The 22600-nt window shown below is 48.4% G+C and overlaps 1 protein-coding gene across 8 annotated transcripts in view; it reads right to left on the bottom strand.

The window, feature by feature from the left end:
• LOC110527224 (fibronectin) overlaps window positions 1-22274 on the bottom strand; it is a 34458-nt gene extending 12184 nt beyond the window's left edge. For all 8 annotated transcript variants that reach the window (XR_016497010.1, XR_016497008.1, XR_016497009.1 and 5 more), the window contains exons 1-22: window positions 21928-22274; window positions 21564-21686; window positions 21239-21376; window positions 21014-21145; window positions 19454-19591; window positions 19212-19358; window positions 18488-18721; window positions 17496-17678; window positions 17182-17358; window positions 16397-16552; window positions 14878-15006; window positions 13206-13349; window positions 11697-11818; window positions 10081-10249; window positions 9726-9905; window positions 8782-8910; window positions 5237-5521; window positions 3974-4252; window positions 3491-3754; window positions 2444-2707; window positions 2082-2168; window positions 1391-1582 (exon numbers count right to left, since the gene is read on the bottom strand). Coding sequence is in view for 4 of the 8 variants with exons in the window: in XM_090239866.1 (XP_090095992.1) it covers window positions 1391-1582; window positions 2082-2168; window positions 2444-2707; window positions 3491-3754; window positions 3974-4252; window positions 5237-5521; window positions 8782-8910; window positions 9726-9905; window positions 10081-10249; window positions 11697-11818; window positions 13206-13349; window positions 14878-15006; window positions 16397-16552; window positions 17182-17358; window positions 17496-17678; window positions 18488-18721; window positions 19212-19358; window positions 19454-19591; window positions 21014-21145; window positions 21239-21376; window positions 21564-21686; window positions 21928-22075 (3820 nt within the window). In the remaining 4 variants the exon portion in view is untranslated. The remainder of the gene's footprint in view (window positions 1-1390; window positions 1583-2081; window positions 2169-2443; window positions 2708-3490; window positions 3755-3973; window positions 4253-5236; window positions 5522-8781; window positions 8911-9725; window positions 9906-10080; window positions 10250-11696; window positions 11819-13205; window positions 13350-14877; window positions 15007-16396; window positions 16553-17181; window positions 17359-17495; window positions 17679-18487; window positions 18722-19211; window positions 19359-19453; window positions 19592-21013; window positions 21146-21238; window positions 21377-21563; window positions 21687-21927) is intronic.
• Between the last annotated feature and the right edge of the window lie 326 nt (window positions 22275-22600).

The raw sequence follows: 22600 nt of genomic DNA on the forward strand, positions 1-22600 counted from the left end.
GGACAGACAGCACAACACCCTGTAGCAGAACAACAGTAGCCATGCTGGTAAGAGTTAGATTATCAGACCCATAAATTACGTTGACTAGATCAATGACAGGAAAGGATGCTCATGGGTTTTCAGAGAAATGGTTTTTCAACCGGCATATTCAACTGATATCCTCAATGAATTAAGAGCTCTACCTTCTCCATGCATATCTTACAAACAAACAGCCATGGAACATAATCACAGTTCAGCCAATGACCATGTTAGCCTGGACAGTGTGCAATTGAGGCATCACAACGGACAAAAGACAAACATGTACTGCAATGGTAATTCAGAATGAACAACTGGGGATTTGTACTGAAATTAAGAGTGATTTTTAGGAATTATCCTTCAGTGAAAAGTGCTTTCAGCGTGATCAGCCGTGACAGTGTGTTTTGCTGGCAGGGAGATTCCGTACTTCAGAGAGAAGCCAGACTGGGAGGGGGAAGTTGGGCCTGTCCAGGTACCGGAGTGTGAGATGGGAATACTTCGGAGTTGGGAACGGTGAATATAAGAAGGGGTGGCAGAAGTATCCAATCGTACTTCAACCTTTCCTGGCCACGGATTGAGAAGGAAAGCTATCCAATAAACTCACACACGCACACACACACACACACAGAGGTGTGCAACACACCATAGTGAACACACACACACATTCAAACACTCCCCTTAAAATCAACCAATAGCGAAGACAAAACCATTGAATGTGTGTATCTGTGTGTGTGTTTATGTGTTGAATCTGTGTTTAATGTGTTGTATCCCTGTGTGTGTGTGTGTGTGTGCGTGTTTGTGTTGAATCTGTCTGTGTGTGTGTGTGTGTTTATGTGTTGTATCCCTGTGTGTTTGTGTTGAATCTGTCTGTGTGTCTGTGTGTGTGTGTGTGTGTGTGTGTGTGTGTGTGTGTGTGTGTTTGTGTTGAATCTGTCTGTGTGTGTGTGTGTGTTTATGTGTTGTATCCCTGTGTGTGTGTGTGTGTGTGCGTGTTTGTGTTGAATCTGTCTGTGTGTGTGTGTGTGTTTATGTGTTGTATCCCTGTGTGTGTGTGTGTGTGTGTGTGTGTGTGTGTGTGTGTGTGTGTGTGTGTGTGTTTGTGTTGAATCTGTCTGTGTGTCTGTGTGTGTGTGTGTGTGTGTGTTTGTGTTTAATCTGTGTCTGTGTTTATGTGTTGAATCTGTGTGTGTGTTTATATCTTTGTGTGTCTTTCTATCTGTCGGAGCAACAGAACCACCAGCTCCACAGCAAACAGACACTACCTGATCCAGAATCAGTCTAACCCTTCAACACAGCACAGCTCAACCTCAGCCCATGCTCAGGTCCACTGATCTGAAATCAGCTGTGTGTAGCTGGGTGAGACAGCCAGTCCTACCTTGGGTGACAGTGGTGGACACAGGGACACTCTCCAGGTTGTCTTTGACAGTGTAGACAGAGACGTTGTACTCCACTCCTGGACTCAGGTTCTCCAGGATTAACTGGTTCTGGACCGGCTGGACTAACTCCTCCAGGGAGTTTCCTCGCTTCCCATTGGTCGGGGTGCATGTCACTCTGTAGCCTGTGATGTCTGTAATAATAATAATAATAATAATAATAACAACAACAACAACCCAAATAACAATAATCATCCCAATAACAATAATACAATTATAATTTGGTGGGTGCTTGTATTTCATATATGTACAAGTACGAATTATACGCATGTGTGAATTGGAAATGTGTTTTTGCATATCCCATCTCCCCCTGAGACAACCTCAGAGAGTGGGGTCATGGCCAGGGTCTGTTGGGGGAGGGGACAGGAGGGCAGAGGAGACAGGGAAGTGAGCAGCCGAGTTAACCAACTTAGATCTGCCAGGATTTCATGGACGTACTTGTAACCATTCAAAAGAGAGAGAGAGACAGAGACACCGACAGAGAGAAGCCTTGTTCCTGCTGGCACAACGTTCTGAGGAAAGACAAGGTCCAGACAGAGTGATCCAGAGCCACAGTGAGCCTGTCCTGGATCCTGGGCCTTGGGCAGTGTGTCGGTGGTGTGGGCTGTAGGAGGGAGCAGAGTCAATATTTACCTGGCGTGTTGGCGCCGCCCCACAGGACAGTCAGCTCACCCGTGTCCGCGTTGGACTGCGTACTGAGGTCAGTGGGGGGAGACAGTTCTGGAGGGGAAGAAACATCACTTAAGTCTATACGTGGTAAAAGAACACCCTGTGGCACATTTAAAAAAACGACAGACTACCTTACATGGTTAAAGTAAAATGACTGCAGAAACCTAAAACAACTCATTACTCCCTAACTGTACAAAATCTATATAGATTAGTTTTTTACCCCAAAATGCCTGCAGCAACAACACGTCTTCCTTGGAAAAAAGGCATTCTGACCTCAATAAAATAAATTGTTGACCGGAGTCTCTCTCTCTTTCTTGGTTACTTACGAGTGGCAACGTTTTTAGTGATGGGGTTGCCGCGGTCACGTCCGTTGATAATGGGCTGTACACTGTAAGTGTACTCAGTCCCAGGGGTCAGGCCTGACACAGAGATACTTCCTGAGTCAGAGGTCACATCCCTGGGTGACTCTCCTCCCTGACTGGGTCTCACAGACAACCTGAAGCTGAACCTGCTGACCGGGGTCCAGGAGATGATGATGGAGGTGTCGGTCACATCAGTGGTGAAGCGAGGGGCATTACCCATCTTTGGGGCTGAGGGGAGGAGAGAGAGAGTGAGAGAGAGGGGGAGTGAGAGACAGCAAAAGAGGGAGAGAGAGAAAGAGAAACAGAAAAAAAGAGAGAGAGATGGGGGAGGTGGAGAGAGACAGAGGTGGTGGAGAGAGAGAGAGAGGGGGGTGGAGAGAGACAGAGGGGGGGGGGTGGAGAGAGACAGAGAGAGGGGGGTGGAGAGAGACAGAGGGGGGGTGGAGAGAGACAGAGGGGGGGGTGGAGAGAGACAGAGGGGGGTGGAGAGAGAGAGGGGGGTGGAGAGAGAGAGGGGAGTGGAGAGAGAGAGGGGGGTGGAGAGAGAGAGGGGGGTGGAGAGAGAGAGGGGGGTGGAGAGAGACAGAGGGGGTGTGGAGAGAGACAGAGGGGGTGTGGAGAGAGACAGAGGGGGGTGGAGAGAGAGAGGGGGGTGGAGAGAGACAGAGGGGGTGTGGAGAGAGACAGAGGGGGGTGGAGAGAGACAGAGGGGGGTGGAGAGAGACAGAGGGGGGTGGAGAGAATATAACATCAGTGTTTTTTCTTTTTTCTGCTTCATAATTAAAATAAACTCAAATCTGGAGTTGAATTGATCAATAACATTTAAACACCTTGCCACAAGCTCAGCAGAACAGAAGACGACAGTACTCAACAGAAGACTACAGTACTCAACAGAAGACTACAGTACTCAACAGAAGACTACGGTCCTCAACAGAAGACTACAGTCCTCAACAGAAGACTACAGTCCTCAACAGAAGACTACAGTCCTCAACAGAAGACTACAGTACTCACAGGTGGTGAAGATGCCATTGACTTCCTCACTCAACACGTTGTCCTGCTCAGAGTGCAGTTTGACGGTGTAGTCTGTGTCGGGGCGGAGGCCTCGCAGAGGGAACTGGGTCTGACCGCCGGGGATTCTCTTCTGGGTTGGGCTGGAGCCTTCCACGCTCAGGAACAGACGGTAGCCGCTGATGCTAGCCCTGGGAGCCTCCCAGATCACTATCACACTGTCCTCGCCGATGTCAGTGAAACGCAGGTTGGTGGGGGCGTCGGGCTCTGACAGGGGTAACACACGTAGGGGTACAACCACAGTATATCTATGAGAATCTCAGTCTATCTGCAGGTTTGAAATGGACGACACTGCAGTTGGACTGCTCAGCATCACTGATCTACCAAACCTTCTCACATAGAGTAACGACTTAGAACGCGATGCACCTCGACTTACTCAAACGGATCCCCTCAACACGCTGTTAGTGTCTGCACATGTATACTCACTGGTGGCTCTCTCTCCCGTCAGCGGCTCGCTCTCCACTCCTCCGTTGATGGCGTAGATGTTGAAGCGGTACAGGGTTCCGGGCTGCAGGTGGGTGATCTCTGCGTACGTGTTGGCCGTCATGGGCAGCTGCAGGGGCCTCTGGGGAGTGTCACCGGGGGTAACGGGGGCGAAGGTCACGCGGTAACCCGACACCTCGCTGGGAGGGCCGGTCCAGGTGATGTAGATTTTCACGTCAGACACCTCGTAGAACTGAAGGTCGGTCGGGGAGCGGACTTCCTCTGTGGACAGGAAGTAGGAAGTGGTCCGTGAGTTGACTGAGGTCATCTTGTGTGTTGATGGCCTATTGCCTTGTGTTGCGGTGCAAGAAAGAAGGAGTCAGATGAAGTTGAAACTATACGCTGATCTAAGGTCAGTGTTGGATTGTAATGTGAAACATACTTCTACTTTACCAGCTGAGAGGAAGTTGAAAAGACAATGCCAGACAGGAAATTGAAAATGGAGAAACTCTGCTGTCAAGATGAGAAGGATTTAGAGCTGAAGGGAGGATAAGACATCAACAAGAATGACCCAGATAGCGAGTGTGTGTGTTGTTTTTTTATGTGTGTGTCTGTGCCCGTGCAAGTGTGTGAGTCTGTATCTTTCTCATGTGAAAGTACTTATATCAGTGAGGGAGGTGAGAGAACCAGTCTGACAGGCCCAGTCCAGAACCAAACAGAGGAGAATCCCTACCCCAGGTTCCATCTGGCCCTACATGGCTAGCCCAGAGCCCTAGGCTCCTCCAAGCTCACACTCTACCAACTGTCACTCACAGCAGGGACTGACTCCACCCGAGAGAGAGAGAGAGAGACAGAAGCACTCCCCTAGAAGGTACAATGAAATGGCTCCATGGCTTCAAACTATAATTTTACTGCCTGGGGCCAACACTCTCAGAAGAAAAGATGCGATCTAGAACCTAAAAGGGTTCTTCGGCTGTCCCCATAGGAGAACCCTTTGAATAGGAATGTAGCTGTATAGGAAATGATTGATTCTAATGTTGGAAGGGTGATAAAGTGCATGCCAAAATCAACTCAAAGTCAGTTCAAACCAAGTCTGAGGTAGAAATGACTGCAAGCCAATTCAACTGGAGGACATTGGTCAATGGCCTATGTTCCTTATAGGAGCCATGGGCTGAAGTCAAGTAAGTCAAGTCTGATGTTGTGTTATGGTTAGAGGGTTAGGGTCATGTTTGGTTCTGTTGTTCTGTATGCTGTCCAGTTCTCTACCTGGTGCTGGCTCTCCGGCCGTGTTGACCTGGACGAAGATGGGCTCGCTCTCCTGGTTCTCCTCCACAGCGTAAATGCTGATGTTGTAGAGCAGGCCAGGTCGAAGGTCAACCAGGGTCACGGATGTCTCAGTGTCTGGGAGGATGAGCTCGGTGCTGCTGCCCTCTACTGACGGGGTGAAGACCAAACGGTAGCCTGTGATGGGGGCCTGGGGCTTGGACCAGCTGATGGAGATAGAGGTTTCTCCCACCTGGTTGATCTGATGTTCAGCAGGGGCATCAGGAGCTGAGGGGGGATAAGGAGCACTGGATTTTTATTTATTTATCTTTTATTTCACCTTTATTTAACCAGGTAGGCCAGTTGAGAACAAGTTCTCATTTACAATTGCGACCTGGCCAAGATAAAGCAAAGCAGTTCGACACATACAACAACACAGAGTTACACATGGAGTAAAACAAACATACAGTCAATAATACAGTAGAAACAAGTCTATATACGATGTGAGCAAATGAGGTGAGATAAGGGAGGTAAAGGCAAAAAAAGGCCATGATGGCGAAGTAAATACAATATAGCAAGTAAAACACTGGAATGGTAGATTTGCAGTGGAAGAATGTGCAGTAGAAATAAAAAATAATTAGATTAGAGAACAGAAGAGGTCAATGTATTCCTGTCAGAGAGTGAATTATGATGGTGAAGGGTGAGGGTGATGAAAGGTGAGGGTTATGAAGGGTGAGGGTGATGAAAGGTGAGGGTTATGAAGGGTAAAGGGGATGAAAGGTGAGGGTTATGAAAGGTGAGGGTTTTGAAGGGTGAGGGTGATGAAAGGTGAGGGTTATGAAGGGTAAAGGGGATGAAAGGTGAGGGTTATGAAGGGTGAGGGTGATGAAAGGTGAGGGTTATGAAGGGTAAAGGGGATGAAAGGTGAGGGTTATGAAAGGTGAGGGTGATGAAAGGTGAGGGTGATGAAAGATGAGGGTTATGAAGGGTAAAGGGGATGAAAGGTGAGGGTTATGAAAGGTGAGGTTTTTGAAGGGTGAGGGTGATGGAGGTGAGGGTTATGAAGGGTGAGGGTTATGAAGGGCGAGGGTGATGAAAGGTGAGGGTGATGAAAGGTGAGGGTGATGAAGGGTGAGGGTGATGAAAGGTGAGGGTTATGAAGGGTAAAGGGGATGAAAGGTGAGGGTTATGAAGGGTGAGGGTGATGAAAGGTGAGGGTTATGAAGGGTAAAGGGGATGAAAGGTGAGGGTTATGAAAAGTGAGGGTGATGAAAGGTGAGGGTGATGAAGGGTGAGGGTGATGAAAGGTGAGGGTTATGAAGGGTAAAGGGGAAGAAAGGTGAGGGTTATGAAAGGTGAGGATGATGAAAGGTGAGGGTTATGAAGGGTGAGGGTGATGAAAGGTGAGGGTGATGAAGGGTGAGGGTGATGAAAGGTGAGGGTTATGAAGGGTAAAGGGGATGAAAGGTGAGGGTGATGAAAGGTGAGGGTGATGAAAGGTGAGGGTTATGAAGGGTGAGGGTTATGAAAGGTGAGGATTATGAAGGGTAAAGGGGATGAAGAGTAAAGGTGATGAAGGGTGAGGGTTATGAAGGTTAAGGGGATGAAGAGTAACAGTGATGAAGGGTGAGGGTTATGAAAGGTAAAGGGGATGAAAGGTGAGGGTTATGAAGGGTGAGGGTTATGAAGGGTGAGGGTGATGAAAGGTGAGGGTTATGAAGGGTAAAGGGGATGAAAGGTGAGGGTTATGAAAGGTGAGGGTGATGAAAGGTGAGGGTAATGAAGGGTAAAGGGGATGAAAGGTGAGGGTTATGAAAGGTGAGGGTGATGAAGGGTGAGGGTGATGAAAGGTGAGGGTTATGAAGGGTAAAGGGGATGAAAGGTGAGGGTTATGAAGGGTAAAGGGGATGAAAGGTGAGGGTTATGAAGGGTGAGGGTGATGAAAGGTGAGGGTGATGAAAGGTGAGGGTGATGAAAGGTGGGGGTTATGAAGGGTAAAGGGGATGAAGAGTAAAGGTGATGAAGGGTGAGGGTTATGAAGGGTAAAGGGGATGAAGAGTAACGGTGATGAAGGGTGAGGGTTATGAAGGGTAAAGGGGATGAAGAGTAACGGTGATGAAGGGTGAGGGTGATGAAAGGTGAGGGTTATGAAGGGTAAAGGGGATGAAAGGTGAGGGTTATGAAGGGTGAGGGTTATGAAGGGTGAGGGTGATGAAAGGTGAGCGTTATGAAGGGTAAAGGGGATGAAAGGTGAGGGTGATGAAAGGTGAGGGTGATGAAGGGTGAGGGTGATGAAAGGTGAAGGTTATGAAGGGTAAAGGGGATGAAAGGTGAGGGTTATGAAAGGTGAGGGTGATGAAGGGTGAGGGTGATGAAAGGAAGGGTTATGAAGGGTAAAGGGAATGAAAGGTGAGGGTGATGAAAGGTGAGGGTGATGAAAGGTGAGGGTGATGAAAGGTGAGGGTGATGAAGGGTAAAGGGGATGAAGAGTAAAGGTGATGAAGGGTGAGGGTTATGAAGGGTAAAGGGGATGAAGAGTAACGGTGATGAAGGGTGAGGGTTATGAAGGGTAAAGGGGATGAAGAGTAACGGTGATGAAGGGTGAGGGTGATGAAAGGTGAGGGTTATGAAGGGTAAAGGGGATGAAAGGTGAGGGTTATGAAGGGTGAGGGTTATGAAGGGTGAGGGTGATGAAAGGTGAGCGTTATGAAGGGTAAAGGGGATGAAAGGTGAGGGTGATGAAAGGTGAGGGTGATGAAAGGTGAGGGTGATGAAAGGTGAGCGTTATGAAGGGTAAAGGGGATGAAAGGTGAGGGTGATGAAAGGTGAGGGTGATGAAGGGTGAGGGTGATGAAGGGTGAGGGTGATGAAAGGTGAGGGTTATGAAGGGTAAAGGGGATGAAAGGTGAGGGTTATGAAAGGTGAGGGTGATGAAGGGTGAGGGTGATGAAAGGAAGGGTTATGAAGGGTAAAGGGAATGAAGGGTGAGGGTGATGAAAGGTGAGGGTGATGAAGGGTGAGGGTGATGAAAGGTGAGGGTGATGAAAGGTGAGGGTGATGAAGGGTGAGGGTGATGAAAGGTGAGGGTTATGAAGGGTAAAGGGGATGAAAGGTGAGGGTTATGAAAGGTGAGGGTGATGAAAGGTGAGGGTGATGAAAGGTGAGGGTGATGAAAGGTGAGGGTGATGAAGGGTAAAGGGGATGAAGAGTAAAGGTGATGAAGGGTGAGGGTTATGAAGGGTAAAGGGGATGAAGAGTAATGGTGATGAAGGGTGAGGGTTATGAAGGTTAAGGGGATGAAGAGTAACAGTGATGAAGGGTAAAAGGGATGAAGAGTAACGGTGATGAAGGGTGAGGGTTATGAAGGTTAAGGGGATGAAGAGTAACGGTGATGAAGGGTGAGGGTTATGAAGGTTAAGGGGATGAAGAGTAACGGTGATGAAGGGTGAGGGTTATGAAGGGTAAAAGGGATGAAGAGTAACAGTGATGAAGGGTGAGGGTTATGAAGGGTGAGGGTTATGAAGGGTGTGTGAAAGCTGGTATAATACCTGTGGTCTGAGAGGTGGTGAGGATGAGGGTGGGTTCTCCCTGAGGGGAAACCTCATACACGTTGACGTTGTATCTACGGCCAGGCAGGAGGTCACTGATGCTCACAGAGGTGGTGGTACGGGGCAGGTCTGATGGACAGAGACAATCAATCAATCAATTAAAACATCAATCAACCAATCGGGCTAGTAACCAAATAACACATTAACCAATCAACCAACTAACCAATAAAATAATGGTCTATACTGCAGGAGTAAGACTGGAATAAACTGGAAAACTCTTCTGGATGGTCTATGCTGCAGGAGTAAGACTGGAATAAACTGGAAAACTCTTCTGGATGGTCTATACTGCAGGAGTAAGACTGGAATAAACTGGAAAACTCTTCTGGATGGTCTATGCTGCATGAGTAAGACTGGAATAAACTGGAAAACTCTTCTGGATGGTCTATGCTGCAGGAGTAAGACTGGAATAAACTGGAAAACTCTTCTGGATGGTCTAGGCTGCAGGAGTGAGACCGGAATAAACTGGAAAACTCTTCTGAATGGTCTATGCTGCAGGAGTAAGACTGGAATAAACTGGAAAACTCTTCTGGATGGTCTATGCTGCAGGAGTAAGACTGGAATAAACTGGAAAACTCATCTGGATGGTCTATACTGCAGGGGTAAGACCGGAATAAACTGGAAAACTCTTCTGGGTCGTCTATACTGCAGGAGTAAGACTGGAATAAACTGGAAAACTCTTCTGGATGGTCTATACTGCAGGAGTAAGACTGGAATAAACTGGAAAACTCTTCTGGATGGTCTATGCTGCAGGAGTAAGACCGGAATAAACTGGAAAACTCTTCTGGATGGTCTATGCTGCAGGAGTAAGACTGGAATAAACTGGAAAACTCTTCTGGATGGTCTATGCTGCAGGAGTTAGTCCAGTAAATGTTGGAGCTACTCACCCAGGACCTGCGGTTTGGCTCCGTCCTCACTCAGCTCATACTCCACTCTGAAGCCTGACACGGTGTCGGAGGCTGACACCCAGGAGATGATGAAGCTACTGGACGTGATCTCTGTCACCGACTCAGACGTGTCCACCACGGGAGGAGGCTGGGTCGTCTCACCCTCAGAGGTCACCCCAACTGGACAAGGGGGGGGATAACACATTAATAAGACTTCATTAAGATTTGTAGGAGAGAAAAAGAGACAGGCTTGTGAAAGTGTAGCTATATAGAGGAACCAAAGAGACGGACACAGTGGAATCAACGGTCGGTGTAACAGTAATACACCCAAAACACACCCAGTTGGGAGACTTACAGGAGCCGTAGGTGGTGGTGAAGTCAAAGCGGGTGACCTCGCGGCGTCCATAGCGCAGGATGCTGATCAGCTGACCCTCATAGGTAATACCTGGCCGCAGACCAGCGATGGTGTACGAGTTCAGGTTACCTGGGATGGTGGCCTCTCTCCAGGGGGCGCGGGTGTTTTTCTACCAGGGGTCAAAGGGCAGAGAACAGAAGGGAGAGGTCAGGGAGTGAACTTCAAAGATAGCAAGGGTCAAAGTGCTGAATACATCATGGTGATACGAACCAATTTCTATCTGACGTACTGTATATATATATATATATATACACACACATTACTTCAGATACAAATGGGTACAAATATATATATATATTTAACCTACAGTGTCAGGACTATGAATGAATGAGATGATATGGAATGAAAAACGGTGGGCAACATTCACAGTCTGCACTACTAAGACTCATTCCAACACTCTCTCCAAGCCCAGCCTATGGCCAATGTGGTCACTGGCATTGACTCTCTGGCACCCTGTCTCTCTGCCCCTCCCTGCTTCTGGGGACATTCAACTTGGCTTGGGACGATCGGAAAACTACAGATTCTTCACAACGAGAGAGAGCGAAAGAGAGAAAGAGAGAAAGAGAGAGAGAGAGAGAGAGAGAGAGAGAGAGAGAGAGAGAGAGAGAGAGAGAAAGAGAGAAAAGGAGAGAGAGAGAGAGAGAGAGAGAGAGAGAGAGAGAGAGAGAGAGAGAGAGAGAGAGAGAGAGAGAGAAGGAATAGAGGACCCCCATCCAAAACATACAAACCACTACCACTTAGCAGGAAATATGTTTGAATGAAATAAGGGGTAACAGCTTGGCAGATCAGGGCCTCTTCAGAGAGAGTGTGAGACGAGAGGAAACTGGATTTTTCCTTTAGGAGAGAAACACACAGCATTTGTACTGTAGCTGGATGTTGAGGGTCGTTTGTGACCGTCCGATATCATTTGGATCTGTGTGTATGTGAGTGTGTGTTTTTCAGGCGAGTTCAAGAACCCCCCCACAACCTTGTTTTTCTGTGCTCAAAACCCGTCCTCTTCTTCAGAGTTGACACACAGACAACTAAATGTTGCAACCTCCTGTTTGGGCACTGGTTTACTCATTACTTTTCAGCAACACTTTCAGGAATGGAATAGGAACATCCACTTCAAGTGATTCAGGATTTTTTTTAAAGAACGTCATGTGAAAAACAGTACCTGGAATAACTTGTTTCCACTTTGGATATCGGATAATTAAAAACAGGTATACTTCAAGAGAGTATGTTCAACTCTTGTGGTTCTGCTTCCTATGAGACAGTCAGTCCACCTCTAGTGGCATAGGGCTTCAAGGGCTATCGAGTGTTGCAGCGGTTTAAGGCACTGCCTCGCAGTGCTAGAGGCGTCATGACAGACTCAGGTTTGATCCTGGCCTGTATCACAACCGGCCGGGATCGGGAGTCCCATAGGGCGGTGCACAATTGGCCGAGCGCTGTGAAGGGGTAGGCCGTCACTGTAAATAAGACTTTATTCTTAACTGATTTGCCTAGTTAAATAAAATAGTGTGGCTGCACTACCACCAATGACCAGTGTCTAGGATGAGCAGTCGAGAGCCACTTACCACTCTCCACTTGAGGATATACTGGGTGATGTGTGAGGAGGCTGGGGCGTTCCACTGGATGGGGTGGGAGTCAGGCTGCTTCCCTGCCTCTGTGATAATCACCTGGACTGGGCGGTGGCCACCTGGGGAGAGAGGAGGAGGAGGAGGAAGAAGAGAGAGTATCTTTTATTAGAAGTCTGTAGTCTACGATCAAGCCAAATGTCACAGACAAGATGGTACTGAACAAATGCTACGTATTCTTCTTGAACAACTTTATATTAAGGTTCTGTAAATAAACACACAATTGTTAAAAGTCACATTTGCTTTTCAGTGTCAATTGGTTCACTGTTCACACCAGACAGACCTGGTGTGACCAAAAAAGGTCCTAGACTAACTTGTCAGTACAGTGGATTGGATGGAAACTAGTCCGAACCAGAAGTCGCTCCACTCTCTGGTCTCAACCAACTATGACACCCACTGGGCCTGTAAATCACTAGGTGTCTTCAGTGTCTGAAATCGCACCAGGGCAATATGTCCACCCCCACTCACTCACATTCACTCACACACACCATACATACAAACACCTCCCTGTCACAGGTGAGCAACTCGCAGCAACAGCAAGGAGTCATTTGACCTGCACTCTTAAGGTCCCTGGCCTGCACCAAACATAACTCTAAACAATCAAAACATAAATTTATTCCTCTGTATCTGTAACAGGCCACATGGGAAAACTAGGGCAGGATAACAGGGTGCAGGATTCAGAACTTAGACTGGGGTCAAAGTGTTTCAGAACACTGCATCAAAGTGGCCAGTTGGTAACTCCTGGTTGGTGTGGTCTGAACACAGCTCAGCTGAGCTTTTCTGATTGCCACCGTCACCTATAGAGCACTGGCTCAGTGCAGGACGAGCCAGTGCTGTGAGGGGCCTCTTAGGAGGTGGAGTTGGGACTGTTTCACCCAAAGCGTGTTACCACCCAGTGGATTGAGAGAGAGACAGGAAGTGTGCGCAGGTAATTAAGTCCCCCAACCTCTCGGCCCTCCCTGCCCAGCTGGGTAGAACAACAATACTCAGCCTCTCAGTAGGGGAGAGCCAACAAAGACCTCCGAAACTACAAAGACCCACAGAGGGAGGGGGGGGGGGGCGAGAAAGGTGGACGGACGCACCCCTCTCCATTTGCTCCACATCAACGTTTAGCAGTCCCCTCCCCCCTCCCTGCAGAGGTGGTGAAGGGGTGACACACCGCCCCCTCGTTTCATTTGAAAGGGCCTTTCGATAGAGGGGGGATGGAGGGTATTTAAAGGAGGGAGTGAATGGGAGAGTTAAAAAGAAGAGCTGACAACGAATAACTCCCAGCAGGTGTCCCAAGCGTAAAGAGAAGGGGGTGGGCATAGACGGCGAGGGAGGGGTAATGTCAACACCCCACTGAAGACAGCCCTGACCTGGGTTAACTGCCCAGAGGACACACTCAGACAGTTCCACTTATGCTTCACTGGTCACACTTCTGTTAGCCAATCAGACTTCTCTCCTTACCTGGGAAGGTCTGCTGTGGCTCGCAGCTCATCTCACCAATACCGTTGCCGTAGCAATAGCAGCGGTAGAGGACTTGGTGGATGGTTTTGTCCCAGGTCTCTCCAATCTGATAGAACGCCCTGCTTTCAGGCTCCTGGCATTGGTCTGGAGGGAGAGAGAGAGGAGAGAGATAAACTCTCATATCTACTGGGTGAAATACCACAGTGTGACATCACAGCAGCAAGATTTGTGACCTGTTTCCAAAAGAAAAGGGCAACCAGTGAAGAACAAACGGGAGAGAGACAGAGAGAGGAGGGGAGAGAGAGACAGAGAGAGAGAGAGGAGGGGAGAGAGAGACAGAGAGAGAGAGACAGAGAGAGGAGGGGAGAGAGAGACAGAGAGAGGAGGGGAGAGAGAGACAGAGAGAGAGAGAGGAGGGGAGAGAGAGACAGAGAGAGGAGGGGAGAGAGAGACAGAGAGAGGAGGGGAGAGAGAGACAGAGAGAGACAGAGGAGGGGAGAGAGAGACAGAGGAGGGGAGAGAGAGAGAGACAGAGAGAGAGAGACATAGAGAGGAGGGGAGAGACAGAGAGAGAGAGACAGAGAGAGGAGGGGAGAGAGAGAGAGAGAGACAGAGAGAGAGAGAGGAGGGGAGAGAGAGAGAGACAGAGAGAGAGAGAGGAGGGGAGAGAGAGAGAGACAGAGAGAGAGAGAGGGGAGAGAGAGACAGAGAGAGAGAGAGAGAGACAGAGAGAGAGAGAGGAGGGGAGAGAGAGAGAGAGACAGAGAGAGAGAGAGGAGGGGAGAGAGAGAGAGACAGAGAGAGAGAGGAGGGGAGAGAGAGAGAGACAGAGAGAGAGAGAGGAGGGGAGAGAGAGAGAGAGAGAGAGAGAGAGAGAGGAGGGGAGAGAGAGAGAGAGAGAGAGAGAGAGAGAGAGAGACAGAGAGAGAGAGAGAGAGAGAGAGAGAGACAGACAGAGACAGAGACAGAGAGGTGAGAGAGAGAGAGAGAGAGAGAGGAGGGGAGAGAGAGAGAGACAGAGAGAGAGAGAGAGGAGGGGAGAGAGAGAGAGAGACAGAGAGAGAGAGGAGGGGAGAGAGAGAGACAGAGAGAGAGAGAGAGAGGAGGGGAGAGAGAGAGAGACAGAGAGAGAGAGGAGGGGAGAGAGAGAGGAGGGGAGAGAGAGAGACAGAGAGAGAGAGAGGAGGGGAGAGAGAGAGAGAGAGACAGAGAGAAAGATGAGGGGAGAGAGAGAGAGAGAGACAGAGAGAGAGAGGAGGGGAGAGAGAGAGAGACAGAGAGAGAGAGGAGGGGAGAGAGAGAGGAGGGGAGAGAGAGAGACAGAGAGATAGATAGGAGGGGAGAGAGAGAGAGACAGAGAGAGAGAGAGGAGGGGAGAGAGAGAGAGACAGAGAGATAGATAGGAGGGAGAGAGAGAGAGAGAGAGAGAGAGAGGAGGGGAGAGAGACAGAGAGAGAGAGAGAGAGAGGAGGGGAGAGAGACAGAGAGAGAGAGAGAGAGAGAGAGAGAGAGAGAGAGAGAGAGAGAGAGAGAGAGAGGAGGGGAAGGAAAGTGATTCAAATTCCTGCTGCCAAAGATCTCTTTAGAATTTCAGCCTCCTCTTGGATAGAACGGGCCAGAGGTGTGATAAGGCTTTATTGAAGCTCTGAAGAGAAACCAGAGAGAAACTCACCGATGGCGTCGCACTTCCAGCGCCCGCGTCCCTGTCCATAGCAGGTGCAATTCATCATGTAGCCCTGGTCATGAAGCTTGGTGAAGGTCTGGCTCACCTCATAGGTCAGCCCATCCACAATGCACTGGTCTGGGGTACGAAGGAGACAAGATGTTTTAATAATGTACTGGTCTGGAGGAGGAAGGAGACAATGGGTTTTAATGATGTACTGGTCTGGAGGAAGGAGAGGAGACAAGGGGTTTTAATGATGCACTGGTCTGGAGGAGGAAGGAGACAATGGGTTTTAATGATGTACTGGTCTGGGGTAAGAAGGAGACAAGGGGTTTTAATGATGCACTGGTCTGGAGGAGGAAGGAGACAATGGGTTTTAATGATGTACTGGTCTGGGGTACGAAGGAGACAAGGGGTTTTAATGATGTACTGGTCTGGAGGAGGAAGGAGACAAGGGGTTTTAATGATGCACTGGTCTGGAGGAGGAAGGAGACAATGGGTTTTAATGATGTACTGGTCTGGGGTACGAAGGAGACAAGGGGTTTTAATGATGTACTGGTCTGGAGGAGGAAGGAGACAATGGGTTTTAATGATGCACTGGTCTGGAGGAGGAAGGAGACAAGGGGTTTTAATAATGTACTGGTCTGGGGTACGAAGGAGACAAGGGGTTTTAATGATGTACTGGTCTGGGGTACGAAGGAGACAAGGGGTTTTAATGATGTACTGGTCTGGAGGAGGAAGGAGACAAGGGGTTTTAATGATGTACTGGTCTGTGGTACGAAGGAGACAAGGGGTTTTAATGATGTACTGGTCTGGAGGAGGAAGGAGACAAGGGGTTTTAATGATGCACTGGTCTGGGGTACGAAGGAGACAAGGGGTTTTAATGATGTACTGGTCTGGGGTACGAAGGAGACAAGGGGTTTTAATGATGTACTGGTCTGGAGGAAGGAGAGGAGACAAGGGGTTTTAATGATGCACTGGTCTGGAGGAGGAAGGAGACAAGGGGTTTTAATGATGTACTGGTCTGGGGTAAGAAGGAGACAAGGGGTTTTAATGATGTACTGGTCTGGAGGAAGGAGAGGAGACAAGGGGCTTTAATGATGTACTGGTCTGGGGTAGGAAGGAGAGGAGACAAGGGGTTTTAATTATGTACTGGTCTGGGGTAGGAAGGAGAGGAGACAAGGGGTTCTAATGATGTACTGGTCTGGGGTAGGAAGGAGAGGAGACAAGGGGTTTTAATGGTGTACTGGTCTGGAGGAGGAAGGAGACAAGGGGTTTTAATGATGTACTGGTCTGGGGTACGAAGGAGACAAGGGGTTTTAATGGTGTACTGGTCTGGGGTAGGAAGGAAACAAGGGGTTTTAATGATGTACTGGTCTGGAGGAGGAAGGAGACAAGGGGTTTTAATGATGTACTGGTCTTCCAGTTGTCAAGGCTACTGGGTCTAGAACCAGGTAATGACAGTACAACTCCTATGACTGTTGTCTAACAACACATAAGAGAACAGGTGCTAGTAAGGCGGTAAGACCTTTGAGTTGGGAGTAGGCGATGCAGCTCCACTCTCCGCGGTTGTTGCCCAAGCAGGTACACTGCATCATGTGACCCAGGACATCGTGGCGTTTGTCCCACTGGTCTCCCACACGGTACATGACCCCGTCGTTGGTGGTGCAGGCCTCCTCGTGGGCTGGACGGAGGAAGAGAGGGGTCAGTGAGGGGCTGTGTGTGCGTGTGTAGGTGGCATGGATAATCTCTTTTGGAACTGAGACAGATTTAGTTTCCAGACAGACTCTGGACCCATGCCAGGGTGTGGGTCCTATCCTCTGCCCAGTGGAGCCAAGAGTCATTCATAATCATTCTAACAGGCTCTTATAGAGGCATTACTCAGCCCTCTTCATGGCCGCCCCCCCTCACTTAATAGCTTTTAAAGACCAACTCATTAACTGCCCATTGAACCTCTGACGGCTCTGTAGACCGTAAGTAACCCTTTCAGTTAAACAGTCATTCTTACCATCTGTAAGGGCAACATCAGACGGATGAAGACAAGCCTAGTACATTTATCTTGATAAGACCTCTGTCAAATAGAGGAATTCAGTGAATGTTAAAGACATTAGCCCACCAGACCTTCCCACGCCCACCATACAGAGCCTGAATGACCTTTCAAAAGAGCGATCTTACCTAACAATAGTCTTGTTTGCATGCCAGTAAAGATGGGCTAGTCAATGTGCCTGACTGCTACTGTGATTGTTTATTGTTTGGTGTGAGGGCCTGAGACAGGAAGAGACATGTGAATTGACAAATCACACACACACTCACCAGCCATGGGGCAGAATCCGTAGCGCTGCTCTCCTTCGTAGTTGGTTGTGGTACCGCACCACCTCATGCCGTCGCGGCGCCCATCGGCGGTACAGTCAGTGTAGTTACGCCCGTTGTAGAGGAAGGGGAACTGGCACAGGGCACCATTGGAGTTACCCCCTCGGGTCGACACCAGGGCTACAGAGCAGATCAAACTTTCAACAGTTAGATATGCTGCTATCTATCTTGCTAGCTACAGTATATATCTATCTATCTATCCATCTATCTATCTATCTATCCACCCACCCATCCACCTCCCTCCCTCCCAGACTCACAGTTCTTCTCGGTACAGAAGGAGTACTGCTGGTCTCTATGGTAGTCAGAGGTGGTGCTGCACCACAGCTGTCCATCAGTACGTCCCTCTGAGGTACAGGAGTAGTAGGTCTTATCCATGAACACAAAGGGGAACACACAGGCCTGGCCTTCTGAGTTCCCACCGTACACCTGGCTCTGGCCCTCTGGAGGGTAGGGAGAGAGAAGGGGAGGCAGGTTTAGACCAAGTTAGGTGAGTTGAGACAGGTTTAGACCAGGTTAGATGAGGTGAGACAGGTTTAGACCAAGTTAGATGAGGTGAGACAGGTTTAGACCAGGTTAGATGAGGTGAGACAGGTTTAGACCAGGTTAGGTGATACAGGTTTAGACCAGGTTAGGTGATACAGGTTTAGACCAGGTTAGGTGAGACAGGTTTAGACCAGGTTAGGTGAGGTGAGACAAGTTTAGACTAGGTTAGATGAGGAGAGGCGGTTTTAGACCAGGTTAGATCAGGTGAGACAGGTTATACCAAGTTAGATGAGGTGAGACAGGTTTAGACCAGGTTAGGCGAGGTGAGACAGGTTTAGACCAGGTTAGATGAGGTGAGACAGGTTTAGACCAGGTTAGGTGAGACAGTTTTAGGCCAGGTTAGATGAGGTGAGACAGGTTTAGACCAGGTTAGGTGAGACAGTTTTAGGCCAGGTTAGATGAGGTGAGACAGGTTTAGATGAGGTGAGACAGGTTTAGACCAAGCTAGATGAGGTGAGACAGGTTTAGACCAGGTTAGGTGAGACAGTTGTAGGCCAGGTTAGATGAGGTGAGACAGGTTTAGATGAGGTGAGACAGGTTTAGACCAAGCTAGATGAGGTGAGACAGGTTTAGACCAGGTTAGGTGAGGTGAGACAGGTTTAGACCAGATTAGATGAGGTGAGACAAGAGGTAAGACAGGCCTTGACTATGGAAATATACTTTTTTGAGACACAACCTTTTACTTTTAGTCTGAGTTAAGACTCACCCTTCTCCTCACAGCTGACGGCGCCAGTACCCTGGCAGGTACACAGCATCTGCTTGCTGCCCTGGGTCCTGATCCAGCGCATGCCCACGTGGAAGGTGGCGCCCGAGTCCGTGCGGCAAGCCCCCTCCTGGGGGGGTTCGGGGAGGGTGGAGGGCTGGTGGAGCTCCGTCTGGATGGTCACACGAGTACTTCCTGTACCTGTTCCTACACCTGTTCCTGTACTAACACCTGTGCCTGCGCACCAGGAAGACAAAGAGACATGCATTTACCAAGGTGGTAACTTAATCGGGGAGGACGGGCTCATTGTAGTTGCTGGAACAGAATTTATGGAATGGGTTTGATACCATTCCATTCACTCCATCCCGGCCATTATTATGAGCCGTCCTTCTCCCACCAGCCTCCTCTGTTACCTATATATTAATTTATAACCTGTATGTCAGTGTATAACCTGTTCATTTAATTATGTATGCATTTAAATATATATATTTTTATTTTTTTAACCTTTATTAAACTAGGCAAGTCAGTTCTTATTCTTATTTACAATGACGGACTACCCCGGCCAAACCCGGACAACGCTGGGCCAATTGTTCTCCGCCCTATGGGACTCTCAATCACGTCCGGATGTGATACCATCTGGATTCAAACCAGGGACTGTAGTGACGCCTCTTGCACTGAGATGCAGTGCCTTAGTGAGTGTGTGTAAAACACAAGAGGGCTGACTCACCAGTAGTGGCAGAGTGTCTCTCACACTTCCACTCTCCTCTGCCATTTCCTGTACACAGACACTGGAGTTGGTGTCTGTTAGCATCTGTCTTGGTCCATGTGTCTCCGATGCGGTAGGAGGTCTTGGTGTCCTGGTCATTACAACGGTCTAAAGAAATAAGGAAAGGAATGATGAGTGTGTGTTTAAGTGTGTTTGCGTTTACATGAGTGTGTATATATATGTGCTTGCGTGTGTGTACTTACTCCTAGAGGTACAGGTGATGCGTCCGTTGCCCTCCCCCAGACAGGTGCAGTCGATCATCATCCAGCCTTGGTACGGCTTCTCCCAGGTCTGCCCCACCACGTAGGATGCTCCACCTGTGTTGTCGTAGCAACGCTCCGCTGCACGAAAACAAGTTCCAAAAATGTTGTTATTATTGTAACCTAATTATCCATCACCTTCTCCAAAGGGCCTGTGGGTTTGATGATGGCGTTACAATCAAGTTATTTTCTAGTGGAACAACAGGTTACATCTCCATCACTTCCCTTCTCTGTCCCACATCTCTCCTGTGAAACCTCCTCACGCGCAGGTGAATCTTGGAAAGGTATTTTCAGAATAAGATTTATTTCGACAGTGCGCACATCTCCATCTCTTCCAGAATAAGAGTCCCAACAAAAAATCTAAATGGCAATGCCATAATAAAAGTCTCAGATACACATGACATATTTCTGATTATAGAAGATATATTTCTAATTCCAAAACCATGCCTACATTATCACCAAATCATCTTCACCATTAGGGCCTACCTCCATATGAGTCACCTCACCTAACTTTCCATGAAAACACTCAACTGAGCTAAATCAACAGTTATGGGGCAACGTTTGGGCCAGAGATGACTGTTATGGCCTTCAAATATTTACAATGACATCTAGCACTATTTCCAATAAATGACTCGAAGAAGGACTTTGGACTGCAGTTTGATTGGTTTAAGGACATCCCCATATTAAGAAAAACGTTTATCCCAACAACCCACAGGCCACACATTCATTCCTTTCAGATTACATCTAGTCTCTCTTCTACTAAAAGGACAGACAGACAGACACTCACACACGGGTTTGCAGGTCCTCAGACAGACAGACACATACAGGGTTTACAGGTCCTCAGACAGACAGACACTCACACACAGGTTTGCAGGTCCTCAGACAGACAGACAGACAGACAGACACATACAGGGTTTACAGGTCCTCAGACAGACAGACAGACAGACAGACACATACAGGGTTTACAGGTCCTCAGACAGACAGACACTCACACACAGGTTTGCAGGTCCTCAGACAGACAGACAGACAGACAGACACATACAGGGTTTACAGGTCCTCAGACAGACAGACACATACAGGGTTTACAGGTCCTCAGACAGACAGACAGACAGACACTCACACACGGGTTTGCAGGTCCTCAGACAGACAGACACATACAGGGTTTACAGGTCCTCAGACAGACAGACACTCACACACGGGTTTGCAGGTCCTCAGACAGACAGACAGACAGACAGACACATACAGGGTTTACAGGTCCTCAGACAGACAGACACATACAGGGTTTACAGGTCCTCAGACAGACAGACACTCACACACAGGTTTGCAGGTCCTCAGACAGACAGACAGACAGACAGACAGACACATACAGGGTTTACAGGTCCTCAGACAGACAGACACTCACACACGGGTTTGCAGGTCCTCAGACAGACAGACAGACAGACAGACAGACAGACAGACAGACACATACAGGGTTTACAGGTCCTCAGACAGACAGACACTCACACACGGGTTTGCAGGTCCACTCTCCCTTGCCGTTTCCCAGACAGACACAATCCAGCATGTAGTCTCCGGTCTCGTGGGGCCTTCTCCAAGTGTCCCCGATTTTGTAGGATCTGCCTCCCTCGTGGCAGCGGTCTGGAAACGAAAAGACCAAACATCATTATTCATAAACATCAACGTACTACATAAGTGCACAAATAATACTATACGGGTTGAAGGGCAACTCACTTCCGATTGTGCAGCTGATTTTGCCGCGGGCGGAACCGATGCAGGTGCAGTCCCACATCATGCCGTCCTTCGCCCTCTCGTAGGTCGCACCCACAGGGTACGTCTGGTCGTTGTATTTGTCATAGCAGGTCTCCTCCCCTGCAGAATGCACCAGAGAAGAGTTTCAACATGTGGCCTAAACGTTTGAGATAAACGAAGCGACTTCTGTGCGCAATGGCAAAATTGCTAAAAAGGGAACGCGCTCTAGAGCGCACGGATGTTGTGCAAAAAGCCCGAAAGAAATTGCCTACTTCATTATACATTCAAGTCTGGTGCTCCAGCTCACCTTGGGGTTTTGTTTTACATTTGATCCCTGCCGCTCCGTTGCAGGTACAAAGCAGTGTACTCCCGCGGTAAGCCTTCTCCCATTGATCGTTTAGTCTGTAAGAATGTCCGTTCTCATCGCAGCCTGGAAGATGATGGAGACACACACAAAAGAGCCATGAGTCCTGAGCAAATTCGGCGCATGATAGGTTAGCTAAACACCCATATGCAATACATGTACAGTAGTGATTTAAAAAAATAATCTTAGATGTCCTTCATAAATGGAATTGTAACTACAGTTGTTAATGACAAAGATGTGGGTTCAAGGTGCATTCAAATGCTTTATCTAAGGGGAAAAATATCACATTAAGAGCAAGTCTACATACCTTGAGCAAGGGGTACTGTGTCTGCGAGTTCGGGGTAAACTTGTTCCTGAGCTTGTCTCTTGTTTTTCCCTTGGTTCTTTGGCATACAATGGACCGCGCTGCTTACGCACAGCGCAACCAGCAGCCCTGTCACTGGGCTACCAGTCATTTTGGTCAAGTTAAAAAGAGAGAAAAAAAAAACACTTTTACGTTTCCAGTTATGTCCTAAGTAAAAATAAGAACGATCCAGGTGCTGTGAAGTTGACCGTCAGGAGCGGATAGTATTCTCTCCCCTTGCTTTCCAAATATTACCCAGTGCTGCTTCTCCCAGCGGCTACTTTGACCGCCTTTCCTGCAGCAGATGCGATAGACAGACTGGAGGGATGCGGACCGTTTTTATATGTGAGCACAAAGGCACCGTTTGGGGAGGGGCAATGTGCGTCTGGGTCCAGGGGAGCAACACAGACTCGTCACTTACCAACCATCCTAAACCGCAGACCCAGACCAAGAATGAAAACTCACAAACAGAGTACAGCACTAACACTCTGAGGCTGGGCTGGGTTGTGCAACCTGGACTCAGACGTCGACATAACACAGTAAAAAGTAAACCTGTGAAACTCAAATTAGTATATGTTACATTTAGTATGGTATTTATTAATTTGTCGTTGTCCATCATCCATTTTGTAGGATATGT

Source organism: Oncorhynchus mykiss, chromosome 7, assembly GCF_057628025.1.
Source record: "Oncorhynchus mykiss isolate SJ-2025 chromosome 7, ASM5762802v1, whole genome shotgun sequence".
NCBI classification, from domain to species: domain Eukaryota; kingdom Metazoa; phylum Chordata; class Actinopteri; order Salmoniformes; family Salmonidae; genus Oncorhynchus; species Oncorhynchus mykiss.